This window comes from Coregonus clupeaformis, chromosome 30, assembly GCF_020615455.1.
Source record: "Coregonus clupeaformis isolate EN_2021a chromosome 30, ASM2061545v1, whole genome shotgun sequence".
NCBI classification, from domain to species: domain Eukaryota; kingdom Metazoa; phylum Chordata; class Actinopteri; order Salmoniformes; family Salmonidae; genus Coregonus; species Coregonus clupeaformis.
The window spans coordinates 1,953,484-1,971,489 of record NC_059221.1 but is presented as its reverse complement, the minus strand read 5'-3'; the positions used below and the strand labels follow the sequence as shown (position 1 = coordinate 1,971,489).

Here is an 18,006-nt window from a genome sequence, read left to right as displayed (position 1 = left end):
TTTATACAGGTAACGAGCTGAGATTAGGAGCACACTCTTAAAGGGAGTGCTCCTAATCTCAGTTTGTTACCTGTATAAAAGACACCTGTCCACAGAAGCAATCAATCAGATTACAAATTCTCCACCATGGCCAAGACCAAAGAGCTCTCCAAGGATGTCAGGGACAAGATTGTAGACCTACACAAGGCTGGAATGGGCTACAAGACCATCGCCAAGCAGCTTGGTGAGAAGGTGACAATAGTTGGTGCGATTATTCGCAAATGGAAGAAACACAAAAGAACTGTCAATCTCCCTCGGCCTGGGGCTCCATGCAATTTCTCACCTTGTGGAGTTGCAATGATCATGAGAACGGTGAGGAATCAGCCCAGAACTACACGGGAGGATCTTGTCAATGATCTCAAGGCAGCTGGGACCATAGTCACCAAGAAAACAATTGGTAACACACTACGCCGTGAAGGACTGAAATCCTGCAGCGCCCGCAATGTCCCCCTGCTCAAGAAATCACATATACAGGCCCGTCTGAAGTTTGCCAATGAACATTTGAATGATTCAGAGGAGAACTGGGTGAAAGTGTTGTGGTCAGATGAGACCAAAATCGAGCTCTTTGGCGTCAACTCAACTCGCCGTGTTTGGAGGAGGAGGAATGCTGCCTATGACCCCAAGAACACCATCCCCACCGTCAAACATGGAGGTGGAAAAATTATGCTTTCGGGGTGTTTTTCTGCTAAGGGGACAGGACTGCTTCACTGCATCAAAGGGACGATGGACGGGGCCATGTACCGTCAAATCTTGGGTGAGAACCTCCTTCCTTCAGCCAGGGCATTGAAAATGGGTTGTGGATGGGTATTCCAGCATGACAATGACCCAAAACACACAGCCAAGGCAACAAAGGAGTGGCTCAAGAAGAAGCACATTAAGGTTCTGGAGTGGCCTAGCCAGTTTCCAGACCTTAATCCCATAGAAAATCTGTGGAGGGAGCTGTAGGTTCGAGTTGCCAAACGTCAGCCTCGAAACCTTAATGACTTGGAGAAGATCTGCAAAGAGGTGTGGGACAAAATCCCTCCTGAGATGTGTGCAAACCTGGTGGCCAACTACAAGAAACGTCTGACCTCTGTAATTGCCAACAAGGGTTTTGCCACCAAGTACTAAGTCATGTTTTGCAGAGGGGTCAAATACTTATTTCCCTCATTAAAATGCAAATCAATTTATAACATTTTTTACATGCGTTTTTCTGGATGTTTTTGTTGTTGTTATTCTGTCTCTCACTGTTCAAATAAATCTACCATTAAAATTATAGACTGATCATTTCAGTGGGCAAACATACAAAATAAGCAGGGGATCAAATACCTTTTCCCTCACTGTAGCTATGTTCAACAAGTACAGTGCATTCGGATCGTATTCAGACCCCTTGACTTTTTCCACATTTTGTTACGTTACAGTTTTATTCTAAAATGGATTCAATTGTTTTTTTTCCTCATCAATCTACACACAATACCCCATAATGACAAGCAAAAAACGTTTTTTAAAAAGATTTATTAGTAAATGTATTAAAAATACAAAACTGAAATATCACATTTACATAAGTATTCAGACCCTTTACTCAGTACTTTGTTGAAGCACCTTTGGCAACGATTACAGCCTTGAGTCTTCTTGGGTATGAAGCTACAAGCTTGGCACACCTGTGTTTTGGGAGTTTCTCCCATTCTTCTCTGCAGATCCACTCAAGCTCTGTCAGGTTGGATGGGGAGCGTCGCTGCACAGCTATTTTCAGGTCTCTCCAGAGATGTTCGATCGGGTTCAAGTCTCTGGCTGGGCCACTCAAGGACATTCAGAGACTTGTCCCGAAACCACTCCTGCGTTGTCTTGGCTGTGTGCTTAAGGTCGTTGTCCTGTTGGAAGGTGAACCTTCGCCCCAGTCTGAGGTCCTGAACGCTCTGAAGCAGGTTTTCATCAAGGATCTCTCTGTAATTTGCTCTGTTGATCTATCCCTCGATCCTGACTACATTTACATTTACATTTACGTCATTTAGCTGACACTCTTATCCAGAGCGACTTACAGTTAGTGCATACATTATTATTTTCATACTGGCCCCCCGTGGGAAACGAACCCACAACCCTGGCGTTGCAAACGCCATGCTCTATCAACTGAGCTACCTCCCTGCCTGCCATTCCCTCCCCTACCCTGGACGACGCTGGGCCAATTGTGCGCCGCCCCATTGGTCTCCCGGTTGCGGCCGGCTACAGCAGAGCCTGGATACGAACCAGGATCTCTAGTGGCACAGCTAGCACTGCGATGCAGTGCCTTAGACCACTAGTCTCCCAGTCCCTGCCTCTGAAAAAAATCCCCAGAGCATGATGCTGCCACCACCATGCTTCACCGTAGGGATGGTGCCAGGTTTCCTCCAGATGTGACACTTAGCATTCAGGCCAAAGAGTTCAATCTTGGTTTCATCAGACCAGAGAATCTTGTTTCTCATGGTCTGAGAGTCCTTTAGGTGCCTTTTGGCAAACTCCAAACGGGCTGTCATGTGCCTTTTACTGAGGAGTGGCTTCCGTCTGGCCACTCTACCATAAAGGCCTGATTGGTGGGGTGCTGCAGAGATGGTTGTCCTTCTGGAAGGTTCTCCCATCTCCAAAGAGGAACTCTGGAGCTCTGTCAGAGTGACCATTGGGTTCTTGGTCACCGGGTGGCCAGCTCTAGGAAGAGTCTTGGTGGTTCCAAACTTCTTCCATTTAAGAATGATCGAGGCCACTGTGTTCTTGGGGACCTTCAATGCTGCAGACATTTTTGGGTACCCTTCCCCAGATCTGTGCCTCGAAAGTATCCTGTCTTGGAGCTCTACGGACAATTCCTTCGACCTCATGGCTTGGTTTTTTCTCTGACATGCACTGTCAATTGTGGGACCTTATATAGACAGGTGTGTGCCTTTCCAAATCATGTCCAATCATTTGAATTTACCACAGGTGGACTCCAATCAAGTTATATAAACATCTCAAGGATGATCAATGGAAACAGGATGCACTTGAGCTCAATTTTGAGTCTCATAGCAAAGGGTTTGAATACTTATGTAAATAAGATATTTCTGTTTTTTAGCAAAACATTCTAAAAACCTGTTTTCGCTTAGTCATTATTGGGTACTGTGTGTTAATTGATGAGGGGAAAAAATAATTTAATTCATTTTAGAATAATAATAATAATAATAATAATATGCCATTTAGCAGACGCTTTTATCCAAAGCGACTTACAGTCATGCGTGCATAATTTTTTTTTTGTGTATGGGTGGTCCTGGGGATCGAACCCACTACCTTGGCGTTACAAGCGCTGTGCTCTACCAGCTGAGCTACAGAGGACCACATAATAAGGCTGTAACGTAACACAATGTGGAAAAAGGGAAGGGGTCTGAATACTTTCTGGATGCACTGTACATCACACATAATTTGTTCAGTGGCGCATTTTGATATTGTCCTAAATATAGTACAAGGACGTGAATGGGTTTTAAATCTCTATCTGGTATAGTCAGAAGAGGACTGGCCACCCCTCGGAGCCTGGTTGCTCTCTAGTTTCTTTCCTAGGTTCCTTCCTTTTAGGGAGTTTTTCCTAGCCACTGTGCTTCTGCATCTGTATTGCTTACTCTTTTGGGTTTTAGGCTGGGTATCTGTAAAGCACCTTGTGACAACTGCTTATGTAAAAAGGGATTTATAAAATACATTTGATTGATTAATTGATTGATATATTTATGCACCGGCACAGCCAGGTTATGTTTTGGAGTGGACAGAGTGGAGTGGGTGGGCGGGCAGGCAAGCAGTAGATAGAGCAGCTGCAGCTCATCTCTCTTTCTGGTTAAAGAGAGTCTCCGAGGCAAGCACTTCCTCCCAGACACCCTCAAGTCTCCATGGACACAGTTGTCACGGTAGCAGGGCGCTTTATGTAAAATGGAAGGAGCTACAGATGAATAAACACACAGTACACACACTTACATAAACACAGACACACACAAACACATACACACCACACACAGACCACACAGACACACACAGACACATTCACAGAAGCTCAAAACCCACACACATGTATATTGAGGAATAAGCACAGACATACTGTAGGTCTTAGGACACAAGCCTAAACATCTGGCTCACTTCCAGTCCCTGTATGATCCTCTGACATTGAGCCCTTCATCACAGAGCTAAAATACTACAAGCAAGGGCAGATATCAACCAACCCAAGCACCCACTACAAAACGCCATTATGATCCTTAACCACAGCATTTACTTGAATCACATCGGCGTAAATATTTATTTGGAAGACTCTGATATTATGTTTTATTTATTACATTTGTATTTAATTTGTAATTAATTTTTATGTTATTAGTGTTAATATTTATTTGGAAGACTCTGATATGGACCCCGATTTAATTTTCACTGTTAAGTTTTTTTTTTTCTTGGAAAATAATTTATTCATAAGAGGAATTGGGTGGAGAACAAACCCCTCTTTAAATTGTTTAAGATAGAGCTGAAACATTATTTTCGAAATTATCAGTAAATGTAAAAACAAAAAAGCAGTACATACCATAAAAATGTTTGACAAATGTCAATTTTCTTTTGACATAATACCCCTGTCTACATAAAGTTGATGTACTATTTTCCTTTTCTTTTCTTTTTTTGAAGTTATGGGAAAAACACAGGTTACGAAACACCTCTGAGAAATGTGCCAGCCAGTACCCAAAAAATGCCCACTGACTTGCTGTTGCAGTTTATGGCCCCTCAAACTCTAACCCTCTATTGCTCGGGTGTCTGTGTGCCAACAGGGCGTGCCAACATGACAGGCTGAGCAACCTGGTCCAGGCATCTGCTTCCTGGCCAGCCTGCAAGGACAGGGGTTAAGCCCCGCTCTTTTTAAAGTCACATTCTGGTGTTTTACTCCCAGACCCAATGCCACCTAATGTCACAACATTACATCAGTTTGGCTGGTCACTGGGTGCGTTTGGTGATAGGATCAGTAACACAGGGGATTGGGGAGCTGGTTTTAGACTGAAGGAGAGGAGCATGTAACTGTGACTGACCCTGTGTGTGTGGCCTTATGTGGTTAAAGACCAGAGAGGGGGGAAAACAAAAGCTATCTTCAGAAAGACAAATTCAACTCCATCTTTCATTGAATTAGATGGCTTATTCATCACAAAACCATTTGATGTTGCCAATTATTTCAATGATTACTTAATTGGCAAAGTGGGCAAACTTAGGCAGGAAATGCCAACAACGTGAGCCATCGTACTCATGTATAAAAAAACAAATAATGAAAGAAAAGCATTGCAAGTTAGAATTTTGTAAAGTTAGTGTGTCAGAGGTGGAAAAATTATTGTTATCCATCAATAGTGACAAACCTCCTGGCATTGACAACTTAGATGGAAAGCTACTGAGGACGGTAGCTGACTCTATAGCCACTCCTATCTGTCATATCTTTAATCTGAGCCTAGAGGAAAGTCTTTGTCCTCGGGCCTGGAGGGAAGCCAAATTCATTCTGCTACCCAAGAGTGGTAAAGCGGCCTTTACTGGTTCTAACAGCAGACCTATCAGCTTGCTGCAAGCTCTTAGCAAACTGTTGGGAAAAAATGTGTTTGACCAAATACATTGCTACTCTCTGTAAACAAATTAAACAACAGACTTTCGGCATGCTTATAGAGAAGGGCACTCAACATGTACTGCACTGACACAAATGACTGATGATTGGTTGAAATAAATTGATAATAAGAAGATTGTGGGAGCTGTACTGTTAGATTTCAGTGCAGCCTTTGAAATTATTGACCATAACCTGTTGTTGAGAAAACATATGTGTTATGGCTTTTCAACCTCTGCCATATCGTAGATTCAGAGGTATCTATCTAATAGAACTCAGATGGTGTTCTTTAATGGAAGCTTCTCTAATGTCAAACATGTAAAGTGTGGTGTACCGCAGGGCAGCTCTCTAGGCCCTCTACTCTTTTCTATTTTTACCAACAACCTGTCACTGGAATTAAACAAAGCATGTGTGTCCATGTATGCTGATGATTCAACCATATACACATCAGCAACCACAGCTAATGAAGTCACTGAAACCCTTAACAAAGAGTTGCAGTCTGTTTTGGAATGGGTGGCCAGTAATAAACTGGTCCTGAACATCTCTAAAACTAAGAGCATTGTATTTCGTACAAATCATTCCCTAAGTTCTAAAACTCAGCTGAATCTGGTAATGAATTGTGTGGCTGTTGAACAAGTTGAGGAGACTAAATTACTTGTTGTTACCTTAGATTGTAAACTGTCATGGTCAAAACATATAGATTCAATGGTTGGGGAGATGGGGGGAGGTCTGTCTGTAATAAAGAGATGCTCTGCTTTTTTGACACCATACTCCACAAAACAAGTCCTGCAGGCTCTACTTTTATCTTATCTTGATTATTGTTGTCATATGGTCAAGTGCTGCAAAGAAAGACCTAGTTAAGCTGCAGCTGGTCCAGAACAGAGCGGCACATCTTGCTCTTCATTGTAATCAGAGGGCTAATATTAATACTATGCATGCCAGTCTCTCTTGGCTAAGAGTTGAGGAAAGACTGACCGTGTCACTTCTTGTTTTTAAAAGAAACATTAATGTGTTGGAAATTCCAAATTGCTTACACACAGCACTGACACACACACTTACCCCACCAGACATGCCACCAGGGGTATTTTCACAGTCCCCAGGTCCAGAACAAATTCAAGGAAACGTACAGTATTATACAGAGCCATGAGACATGGAACTCCCTTCCATCTCATATAGCGCAAGTGAACAGCAAACCTGGTTTCAAAAAACAAATAAAGCAACACATCACGGTACAACGCCTCTCCCACGTGACCTACTTGTTGTGTGTATGTACTGACATGTATGTGTAACTGAGATGCACACACACACTACATGTTAATGTTTTTAAATGTATGTAAATTGTATATCGGACCCCAGTAAGACTAGCTGTCGCCATTGGCGTCGACTAATGGGGATCCTAATAAATCAAATCAAACCAAACCCTCCAAATCCCCATATCAAACCCATTCCAACCTAATCACTGCTCCCACCATCCCACCATCTCTCTACCCCCATAACCCATCATCATGGATCCAGAAAAGTTACTTGGTGATTGAGTGAGTGAACGAGGAAACAGCTGACAACGGAAACGAGAGGATGACTCTCTGACAACAGAGAGAGATTGATGACAGAGGACCTTTGATGACAAAATGTTGTAACAGGCATCAGGCTGCAGGCAGCCAGGCACGTTCCAGCTGCACAAGCCTGGCTGCAGTAATCTGCCCTCACTGGGCTTTAGAAGGCAGGATTAAAACAGAGCAGCTCCCTCACAGCCAGCACACAGTTTACAATCCTTCATCTCCATCATAATCATCATCATCATCAGTGGCAGCAGCAGCATTCTCATCCACATCATCATCATCATCATCATCCCCTTATCCATCCAACATCTCTGTCTTCATCATCATCATCATCATCCCCTTCTCCATCCAACATCTCTGTCTTCATCATCATCATCCCTATCATTATCCCCATCCCCATCTCACAGAGAGATAAAATGACCCAACCAGGGCCACTACATCCCCATCTCACAGAGAGATAAAATGACCCAACCAGGGCCACTACATCCCCATCTCACAGAGAGATAAAATGACCCAACCAGGGCCACTACATCCCCATCTCACAGAGCATGACTAATGTCAGAGGGACTAAAGCCATGAGGGCAGCTTGACCACATGGTCATGTGATGGATCTGACAAGTATATCAAAAAAACTCTCATGCTACAATAGGATAGGATAAAATAGAACACACCCATGTATGTGTGTGACAATAAAACATCTAAAACACACACACACACACACCACTTCAGGGCCTGGACATACAGTGACTGCTACAGATCCTCCGTTGACATTTCACAAGACAAAATAAGTTACATGAGGCTAACATGTGTGAAGCCAACTGCTGTTGACATTTCACAAGACCTAAAAGCACCCATGACGAAAAGCTGTTGACACCTCACCAAAGACACACTGTGCAAGGCAAAATACTGTTGAGATTCCACACACACACACACACACACACACACACACTGCATGCGTGATCACAGTGTGAGGGTAATACTGTGGAAAACAGGAGGGAATGGAACAGTAAGTGCTGGTCCTCCCCTCTCCTCTCCCTCTCTTCCAAATACACACAAGGATATGTAATTACTTAATGTCAAAAGCCACACTGGAAAAAGGAGAACATTCTCACACCATTAAGTTTAAATGAATGATAATGTAAACAAGTTCTGCATGCAAACATTTGCTTCTGTTCTCCACAGCCCTGGGCAAGAGAGAGGCTGTCTTTGTGTTGTGTTGTGTTGTTTTGTACAGTGTGTTGTTTTCATTTTGTTGTTGCCGTTTATGTCTCTGACTGACAATGAGACCTGACCAGGCTGCTGTAAGACGCCTCCCCACACCCCATGCCCACACACTCTGCTGTGGTAACATTTAAGTTATCTTGTGAGGGGCCTGAGAACAGTGTTTTCCTCTGGCGTGAGGGTAAATTTATAGCATTCCCTAAACTATTAATATAGTATCAAAGTGTATGTACGTGCATGTGTGCTTAAGATTTAGGATTTGCACGTACGTGTGTGTGTCCGCATGGTGCACGTGTACTACGTGTGTGTATCTAATTTGACAGCCCAGTATCCAGGCTCAGTCTGTTGGTCTCGAAGTGGCCAGCTCCCCCCGAGGACAGCAGAGCACTTCCTGTTTGTAATGAGGCGTGAGCTGAAATGAAGCTGTAATAATGCTGCCTGGGGCGCAGCGCCTCGCTCGGCCTCATACCCTGCCACGCACCACACAGCTCTGCGAGCCCGATACGATCAATGGATATCTGCTCTCAGCACTGCCGCCCTCCCCAGCCCCGGTTGAAACTGTACTGTGCTGTTATAGTGAACATGGACTCTACAAGGTGTCGAAAGCGTTCCTCAGGGATGCTGGCCCATGTTGACTCCAATGCTTGACACACTCAAACCGGTGCGCCTGGCACCCACTACCATACCCTGTTCAAAGGCATTTAAATATTTTGTCTTGCCTATTCACCCTCTGAATGGCACACATACTCAATCCATGTTTCAATTATCTCAAGGCTTAAAAATCCTTCTTTAACCTGTCTCCTCCCCTTCATCTACACTGATTGAAGTGGATGTAACAGGTGACATCAATAAGGGATCATAGCTTTCATACTAACACCTGTGTTCTTAAACCCACAGAGTAGCATTATAACCATGCACTCAACTGTACTGTACGTTTTTTGTAACTGTTGCACTGTTGAGAGGAGCATTTCATTGTACTGAGTATACTATTCTGTAACCTGTGCATTTGACAAATAAACTTTGATTTGATTTGAGTAACACAACCCAAACAGTGGAAAGTGGGAACTACACCAAAATAATAGAACTCACCATCCTGGAGAAGTACTGTTCGTACACAAGCTGGCCACTGTATCTCAGCCAACATTTCAATTTTTCAAATTAGATCGATTTTACAACCTAGTACTAAATTGTTTAGTAGGTAGTCAAAATGTCAGACTTCAAGAGAAAGAAATCAACAGTGAGACAGGGATAGAGTCTTACAGTGGAATAAAGAAATAAAGAAATCCTCTTAACACATTCACCAAAGGTCTGCCTCTATCTCTATCTCACTCTCTCTCACAAACACACACACGGCCTGCATGCTGTTTAGCCTGAGTCTAATTTCCTCTCCTTTCTGGAAAACCTTTCATCCCTAACAGAGAGTAAGACGCAACCTGACATTTTCTTTGGGAATAAGACACACAAAACACACACACATACACACATATACATGACATATTCACCAAACATCATTCTGTGTTGACAAAATGTATTGTGTGTGTGTGTGTGTGTAACACACACATATTATACGCAAACACACATATTGTAGGCAGCATACACACACACATACACACACACACACATACACACACACATATACACACATAAAACATGGTCTTGATCCTCAAGCCGCTGAATATGTTCTAAATACAGTGAGGGCACATTCACCCACTAAGACAGGACAATATTAAAAACACTAGCATGACTTTATGCCTTTTTCTCCAAGAAAATGCCTGTTAGGCTCAGAATGGGAATTCAGCTGAAAACCTCTTAAAACTCATTTAGCAACAATATCATTAAAAAAAGCTCTATCTTAGATCCCAACTATTTTACTGTCTGAATATTTGGTGATTGGACAGATTAAAACCATTCAGCCATCCTATTCCATGCAAACTGAGACCTTGATGACACAGAATCAAATAAACCACCCATAAACAATGTATCTCTACAACAGATACATGAACGTTTATCTGGGGAATAAAATCACCAAACACAGAGTAACACAAAGGACAGTAAACATCAGCCCTTAATGTTTTTATTTGGATTGTCTATCCAGTGTTTTTGAACTGTTTGTTTATGCTGTAACTGTTGGCTCCTGTTGCCAATGGAGACCAATGTGACGGCTCGCTCATTGGATTATGAATTAGATGAATTGGCCATGCAGTATGGTAGTGGTCAAAGGAGATGTCATAAGTATAAGTACCCACCAAATCATAGCCAAGCTCAATATGATCCTAATCATCATCCCAGCCACAGCCAGAGCCACAGCATGGGTCAGACCCAAACAGAGACAGTCACATTATCCACTGTTAAACACTCCTTCATTCCATAGACCCACCTCCCACACGTGGCCTAGACCCTGCCCCCTCTCCCTCCCTCCTCTCCCTCTCCCTCTCATTCTCTCCTTCCCCCTCTCTCCCTCTCCCCTCTCCTTCTCCCTCCCTCTCTCCCTCCATCTCCTTCCCCCCCTCTCTCGCTCTCTCTCCTTCCCCCTCTCTCTCGCCCTCTCCCCTCTCCTTCTCTCTCTCCCTCTCCCTCTCTCTCTCTCTCTCTCTCTCTCTTTTCTCTTTTCTCTCTCTCCCTCTCCCCTCTCCCTCTCCCTCTCTCCCTCCCTCTCTCCCTCCCTCTCTCCCTGCACAACCTCCACTCATCTACTGGCCACTAATCCACAGCACAGCTTAATCCTCCAAACCTGGCCACACACACACTCACAGAGACACACGCGTGTGCACGCACACACACACACACACTCAAACTAGGATATTCCTAGTTACTTGCACACTCAAACTAGGATATTCCCACAGATACTGACACACCAGATAAAGAGCCACACTGGCGTGAGTAGCCATGCTCAATGATACACACTGAGAGGGAGAAGGTCTCAAGCCCTAAGTGACCATCACACAGCAGGACACTCAATCCTCCTTAAGACACACACACTCATTCATGCTCCAGATCTGAACTTCTACTGATCCATTGCAGTGTTCAAATGTCTATTACCCCTTAAGAGAGGGAGTGTTTTCAAGGTTTCTATTGATTAGGACCTTTCACAGACACACACACCTGTTGGTTTAGGTTTAATTCATGCTAGCATATCAAGCACACACAGACACGCCCCTCCCTCTTCAGGAATGCTATTGTGAGAGCAGACACATAGAGGTCAGATGACGCAGGCTCCTCTGTCTTGATGCAACTGTCTGTGTGTGTGTGCGCATGCGCCTGTTTGTTGTTTGTGCAAAGACACTGGAAAGTAGTTAACTCATGCCAACTCACACAACAGGAGTTCAAAGAAATCTAAAACCACATTTCCCAGAAAGACTTTAGATACTATCAACTATCTGCTTTAATGAAGACAGGAAGTTAACATGTCCCAATCACCTGAATCTCTACGGTTTCACAGTAGAAATCCTCAGATGTTGATAGGTCAAATGCTCCTCAAATAATACAAACTACTGTCCTAAAGGAAAACCATCAGTGACTCAGTTCACTCTAGCTTTCACTTCAATAATAACCATGATGGAGGAATCAGTGACCTTGGCCAGTAGACAACAAAACAGGAAACAGCAGCATTCCTATAATGTCTTCCACTGTCGACACAATACTGCCTACTGCTTCTATACAAGTCATACACAAGAAACAAGAGGGGGTGGATGGGGAAAATGACGCTGTAGATTTCTCTCTTAAAATGTGTTCAAAACAAACTTATACCACCAGCAATTTACAACATAAATAAATGATATGATTTCCTTCCTGCTATTGTAAAATGTGTTTATTCTGACAAGAACTTTCTGAATAGTGAAAACCTCCATCAAATAAAGTTTGGACATGAGATGCTGCTGACCAGAGACTTGGGGAGCGTTAATACTCTGTTTCCTCCATCTGTTTAGGGATCATAGGCATGTGTCTTCCAGTATAAATAATCTAAAGAGGACGGACAACTTTTCACATTCTAACAGTTAGAGGCTTGACGATCAAATTGATTTGTAGTTTATTTCTAGAGACTGGCATGCCATTGGATATGCATGCTGGGAGATGGAATAGAACTGAGATAGATGGTCAATCTATCACACAAGTATACAGCTCTGTGTATCAAAATGGAATTGAATTGAAAATCTTTGACAAGCACCTGTTACATATAGTTAATTATCATCTGTTTTCTGGTCACTGTTAAAGATTGCTGATTGACATATAACTGGTCATAGAACTATATTTTTTATTCTAACTATAACTGCTCATTGTAAATGATTCTATTTCATCATTTTAAATTACTCATTGCTGTTATGCTGCAGCTGCACTGCACATACGGTCTGTGTGTATGATTATATCAGCCCCATAAACAAACTACCAGGGTTTTGTCATCTCCAAGCCCTCACTACTGTGTGTGGAAGAGACTGTGTGTGACACACAGGACAGATGACCTCCAGAACAGACTAGCGTAGCATACTGTTTATGTCAACAAAAAAACATGATACATCACCAAATAATGACGGGAAACCCGACGCCATAGAGTGTACAAAGGTAGAGAAGAGATTCAGCAACTCTTGGAGGACAATGGAATTAAATGAAAAAGCTTATTTATTGTTAAAAGTAGAACCAACGCGTTTCAGCCACAAAACAGTGCAATTCCTGAATGTACCCTGATTCTGCAGAAGTACTCTTATGAATGTGTAACATAATCCATCCATGCCATGGTCAATTCAGTATTCAATAGAAATATCCTCACAGAAATACAATAGACAATTTTCACTTCCTGAAGCCCAGCTATACTGTAGAATAGAATAGACTACTCACCAGGTCATGGTTGGTGGAGTTGGAGTCGTCCTCGGGGAAGGGGATATAAACAGCTAAGGCCACACAGTTAGCAAAAATAGAGAGCAATATAAAGATATCAAAGGGTCTGAGGCACACAGTTAAGGAACAATGTTCAAAGCACACAGTCAATACATGAGCATAAACAGAGAGAGCACATTGCAGTCATTTAAAGGTAGGATCTTATGAAGTAAAATGAACAATGATCAAAGCAAACATTTTAAAATACAGCAACATTTCCATTTTGATATATGCTAGAGGAATTATTCCTTATCTAGGGTTGTATTAATGCATCATCTTTAGAAACACACTGGATACTTTCTGTGATGGATGCATTCAGAACTAAACTCAAATGAACGCTTTAGACTGTTTCCAACTGGGGTCTGGTCTGATAGAGGGTTTTCAGCTGAAGAAGAGAAAAAACTCAATATGGAGACTGCAAGATAAATTATTTTGTTACTGAATGTTTGATTGTTTGTTGCTTGGAAGGGGGCGGGACACTTGCCCTAATGACTGTTTTGAACTGCTTTCGCCTGTAAACTAATAGACCAACATCAAACAGGTGTTTTCCATGTTGGGACACAGAGAGTCCCTGTATATCTCCACTGAGAGCCCCAGAAAGGATACTTCCACTCCACCAGGCTGATGCAGGCTCTGCGGATGGGGTTGTTGAGGGTGAGGCAGAACAGGGCCCTGGGCGGCCTGCTGTTGGTGGAGCCGCTCTGCTTCTTGCTCTTGGCGTACTGTTGCCTCTTCCTCTGTGACAACGAGCCTACCGGTGCAGGCGTGGCCCCAGGGACAGAGGTGCGGGCGCTCATGCTCTGGGAGACGTTTCCCTGGGAGTTACGAGCAGCATGGATCGCGGCCTGCCAGGAGATAGTGCCGGTCTGGGGGCGGGGCTCAGGCTGGGAGGGGTTTTCTGACCAGAGGGCCGGCGTATCACCAGAGGGAGGGGCTCTGGTGCTGCTGGCATACTGTGCCCCTGAGGAGAGAAAAATAAGGGGGAGAGTGAGAGAGTGAGGGGGGGGGGTGAGCAGAGAAAGGTGCAAGCCAGAGAGTAAGGGAGATGGTGAGAGAACCATGGGAAAGAGAGGGGAAGGGAGAGAGAGGCATCAATACAAACTGTGTGACATTCAGTGACAGTGACCTCACCAGTCTATCTGTCTATGCAGTGCATTTCAGAGCTCCAAACCTGCAGAACCCTCCTCTAACCATGCAATTTACCAACAAGTCGCCATGCGACACATAAATATTGAAATAAACCATTTAACGGCATTTGTTTTCATGCAGATCAAAGTTAGACATTACAATGCCCACAAGTGTAGCGAACGTGCTTAATTTAGTATGTATGCCTAGTTAGTGGTGTATCTAATTCTTCATAAAATATCATTTTTATATCGGCAAACATGAATTTTGAGGTGAGCTGATCAGAATGGCAAGCTGTAATCAAAGCAATTACATCCTAGGCTCTTCAGAGGGGGGGGGGGGAGCTGAGGATAAAAGGGAAGGCTGCTCAGTACACCATGTGGATGCTACATAAATAAGAAAAGGATAGAATTTTTTTTTAAATAATGTGGGGAAAAAACTATTATTTCTGTTGTCACATACTGTTAAATGTAATGCATACTCCTAACAACAAAATTAATTGATCCCACATCTATCGCGGATGCATGTGCACAAACTGTTGATGAAAAACTGAGTCAGTCTCGATTATTTTTTTAATCAAATCAAAACAACAGCTGTAGACTAAACAGTGAAATGCTTACTTACGGGTCCCTTTCCAACAATGCAGAGTAAAGATAAAGATGAAAATAACAAAATAACAAAATATTAAATGTACTGACAAATACAACTTAATTACTTAAATCTGCAGAATTCCACTGCTTCCACTCAACTAGACTAGAATGCATATGATCATAGTCCAAACTTCCATCAAATGAATCCACAAATAAACCTACCTTTTCTTACGACTACGTTTAGGCTACAGCTGATTTTTCAAATATATTACCGGGACATCAGTGAAGTCTACTGCTAATAAAAAACAAGAACATTTGAGATGCTCTCAGCACAAAACAAATGGAAAGCATAGGACTCCAGGTCACACACATGCGATAACACCGAATCCAAATCACACGAGACACATGCGATAACACCGACTCCAAATCACACGAGACACATGCGATAACACCGACACATTGAAGAGCGCACAAGCTTCTTCCCAACAGAGCAGCGCTCTAGAGACAAATTAGTCAAAAGCATCATATGGATTTATTTACCTTCGGGCTGTTCCTCTGCTTTTTGCATCCTCTTATCCACATTGAAACTCCGTTTTAAACCCAACACAATCGAAAAAAATTCGAAGTGTAACAATACCCTAAACGTAAAAACAAAAATATTTTACTACATTTAATAATGTACACAGAACCCCAGAGATTTTGCCTACCACAAACATCCTTGAAATGGAACATCCGGGTGTTGCACATGATGGATCGTAGCTGGCTAAAGTACAGACGCCTTCATTCTTTCCTGGATCAGTGGTCCATACAAATCCCTTGTATTTAAGTTTTTTGTTTAGCCTACTGAAGCAACATGAAAACAGCTGTGACCATCCTCTCAAGAACGAAGCGAAGATGTGATTTTGGACCCTGTGTCCAAGTTGTGCAAAGTGGCGCTGTTCACTCTCATGGGCACGATTGGCATCCCATGCTAATCGGTTTAAAGACAGCATTTATACTATATAATAGCCTTCTACTATAGTCTGCCAGGGATGGGTGCTGTAAATAAGTCGGCTTCTGAGTTCGGCCAATGCCAATTAATTAAAATGGCATAGTCACCACTGACCAACCTGACTTTCATTTCCAACTAGTGCGACTGTCTCGAAACGAACAAACCAATATAGGCCATCCATAGCCTAATAACCATACAATTAACCCTAATAAATCAAACTAATAAGTCTAACTAATAAATCATGGGACTAACATTACTGTGACAACGATGTAATAACTATGTTAAACATGTGTAGGGTTAAGGGTAATCAATTTGTGGCTCAATAACTTCCCAGAGCAATCACAGAGGCCTGTGGTAAAGTAAATTATGCACACGCACAGGTGGTCGCACCACACACACAGACACGCACACATACACAGACACATACACACGATTATGAAATATGCATGATTTTGGATAAATAAATCACTAATTGACAATAAATGTGATTATGAGCTTGATACAAATGTTTTACTATAACCCCAAAACGAATCACCTATTGCTCGTGTTTAGGCTATAGCCTAAGGTGAAAAATCTGTCGATGTGCCCTTAAGCAAGGCACTTAACCCTAATTGCTCCTGTAAGTCGCTCTGGATAAGAGCGTCTGCTAAATGACTAAAATGTAAATGTAAAATAAAAGTATTATTTCTCTCTATCACACAATTCAAATCCCTGCATGGTTATTTCAGACATGAAGACCTGCATGCACACCTTTCAAAGTTCACATTTAACAGGTTACATTTCACCATTCTGTCACTCTCGTTCTATCACTTGGTTTTCTAAAGGCTATAGCATTGTAAAACTTCAAAGTAATATAAACTCAATACTTTTTAATTTAAAAAAAACGAAAAAGTATTACTATACACAGCTGGCGCTTAAAAATTACTATACACAGCTGGCGCTCCAAATAGGCCTTGGGCGACATAAATCTTACACATCTATGCCATTTCTCAAATAGAGTTAATATAGTAACGCACGCTCGTGGAGAGAACATCAGGTTTACGCATAGCCCTATATGCCTATAACATAGGCTAGCTCGTGCGTTAGACCTACACTTTACATATGTATTGTTGGCTTTTTTCTCTAATGGTGCCGGAGGTCCGCATGAGGTCGTTCGGCAACATTAATTGCGTAAACACTATCCCCATGTGGGCCACACTCTTAACCTCCTAACTTGATCCGTTAATTTTCCTAACCTGCTGCGTAAATTCTCCTAACCTGCTACGAAAAAGTCACTTCGTTATCGAAGTGACGTGAAAATATTGTTTCCCATCTCCATGACTTACCCCGGTGTCTTCGAACCCCGACAGTGAACGCCATATCATCTCCCTCTTCTTTGAGGCCACTTGACGCCGTTTAGTGCCCACATTCTGCAACGAATCTACCGGAAATTAATGCTCGGTGAGTTGGAAGTACGGTAGTAAGAAAGTAAGTAGTAAGTAAGTAGCCTTGCACGGGCCTTGGCTTGTGTGAGCCGGAATGGCTCGTAGGAGCAAGAGCCTATCTCCTGTTTCAATTTCTGTAGCGTGAGGCAGCTTGATGTACAAGTACACTCCCTGGACAGGACGCTAGCCTTTGGCAGGGCCTGTGTTAGAATGTGTTGGAAGGTTACCGGTTATTGGATTAGCCTACATCTACCTGCAGCCGGATAACTGTTTCACAGCAGCTATAATCCCTCAATTATAATCCCTATGTTCTTCACTGAAGCAAATTATGTTGTTGGCCTACCTGGCTTTATAGACTACTTCAGCAAATAACTAATGAAAGAGTTTCGATATCAATTTGATATGTTGGCCTAGCCTATGGTTTTGGAGGCCAAATGTCACTCACATCACTAATAACGGTATACCTATTTACAGAACAGGTAGGCCTATCTATTTTACTGGGAGTAGCCCAACCTCGCATTGAGGTGTTTAGTTCAAAAACTTCTGTCTTCCCCTGTGCTAAAAGAGGCGTTAGATTTCACATGGTTGAGGGTCACCTGTAGCTCCAAATTACAAA

At 42.7% G+C, this 18,006-nt stretch overlaps 1 protein-coding gene across 1 annotated transcript in view; it reads right to left on the bottom strand.

The window, feature by feature from the left end:
* Nucleotides 1-14,140, bottom strand: part of LOC121545480 (voltage-dependent L-type calcium channel subunit alpha-1D-like) — a 109,734-nt gene extending 95,594 nt beyond the window's left edge. The window contains exons 1-2 of the mRNA XM_045209399.1: nt 13,867-14,140; nt 13,222-13,327 (exon numbers count right to left, since the gene is read on the bottom strand). Of these exons, the coding sequence (XP_045065334.1) occupies nt 13,222-13,327; nt 13,867-14,057 (297 nt within the window). The 5' untranslated portion in view covers nt 14,058-14,140. The remainder of the gene's footprint in view (nt 1-13,221; nt 13,328-13,866) is intronic.
* Nucleotides 14,141-18,006: the final 3,866 nt, after the last annotated feature.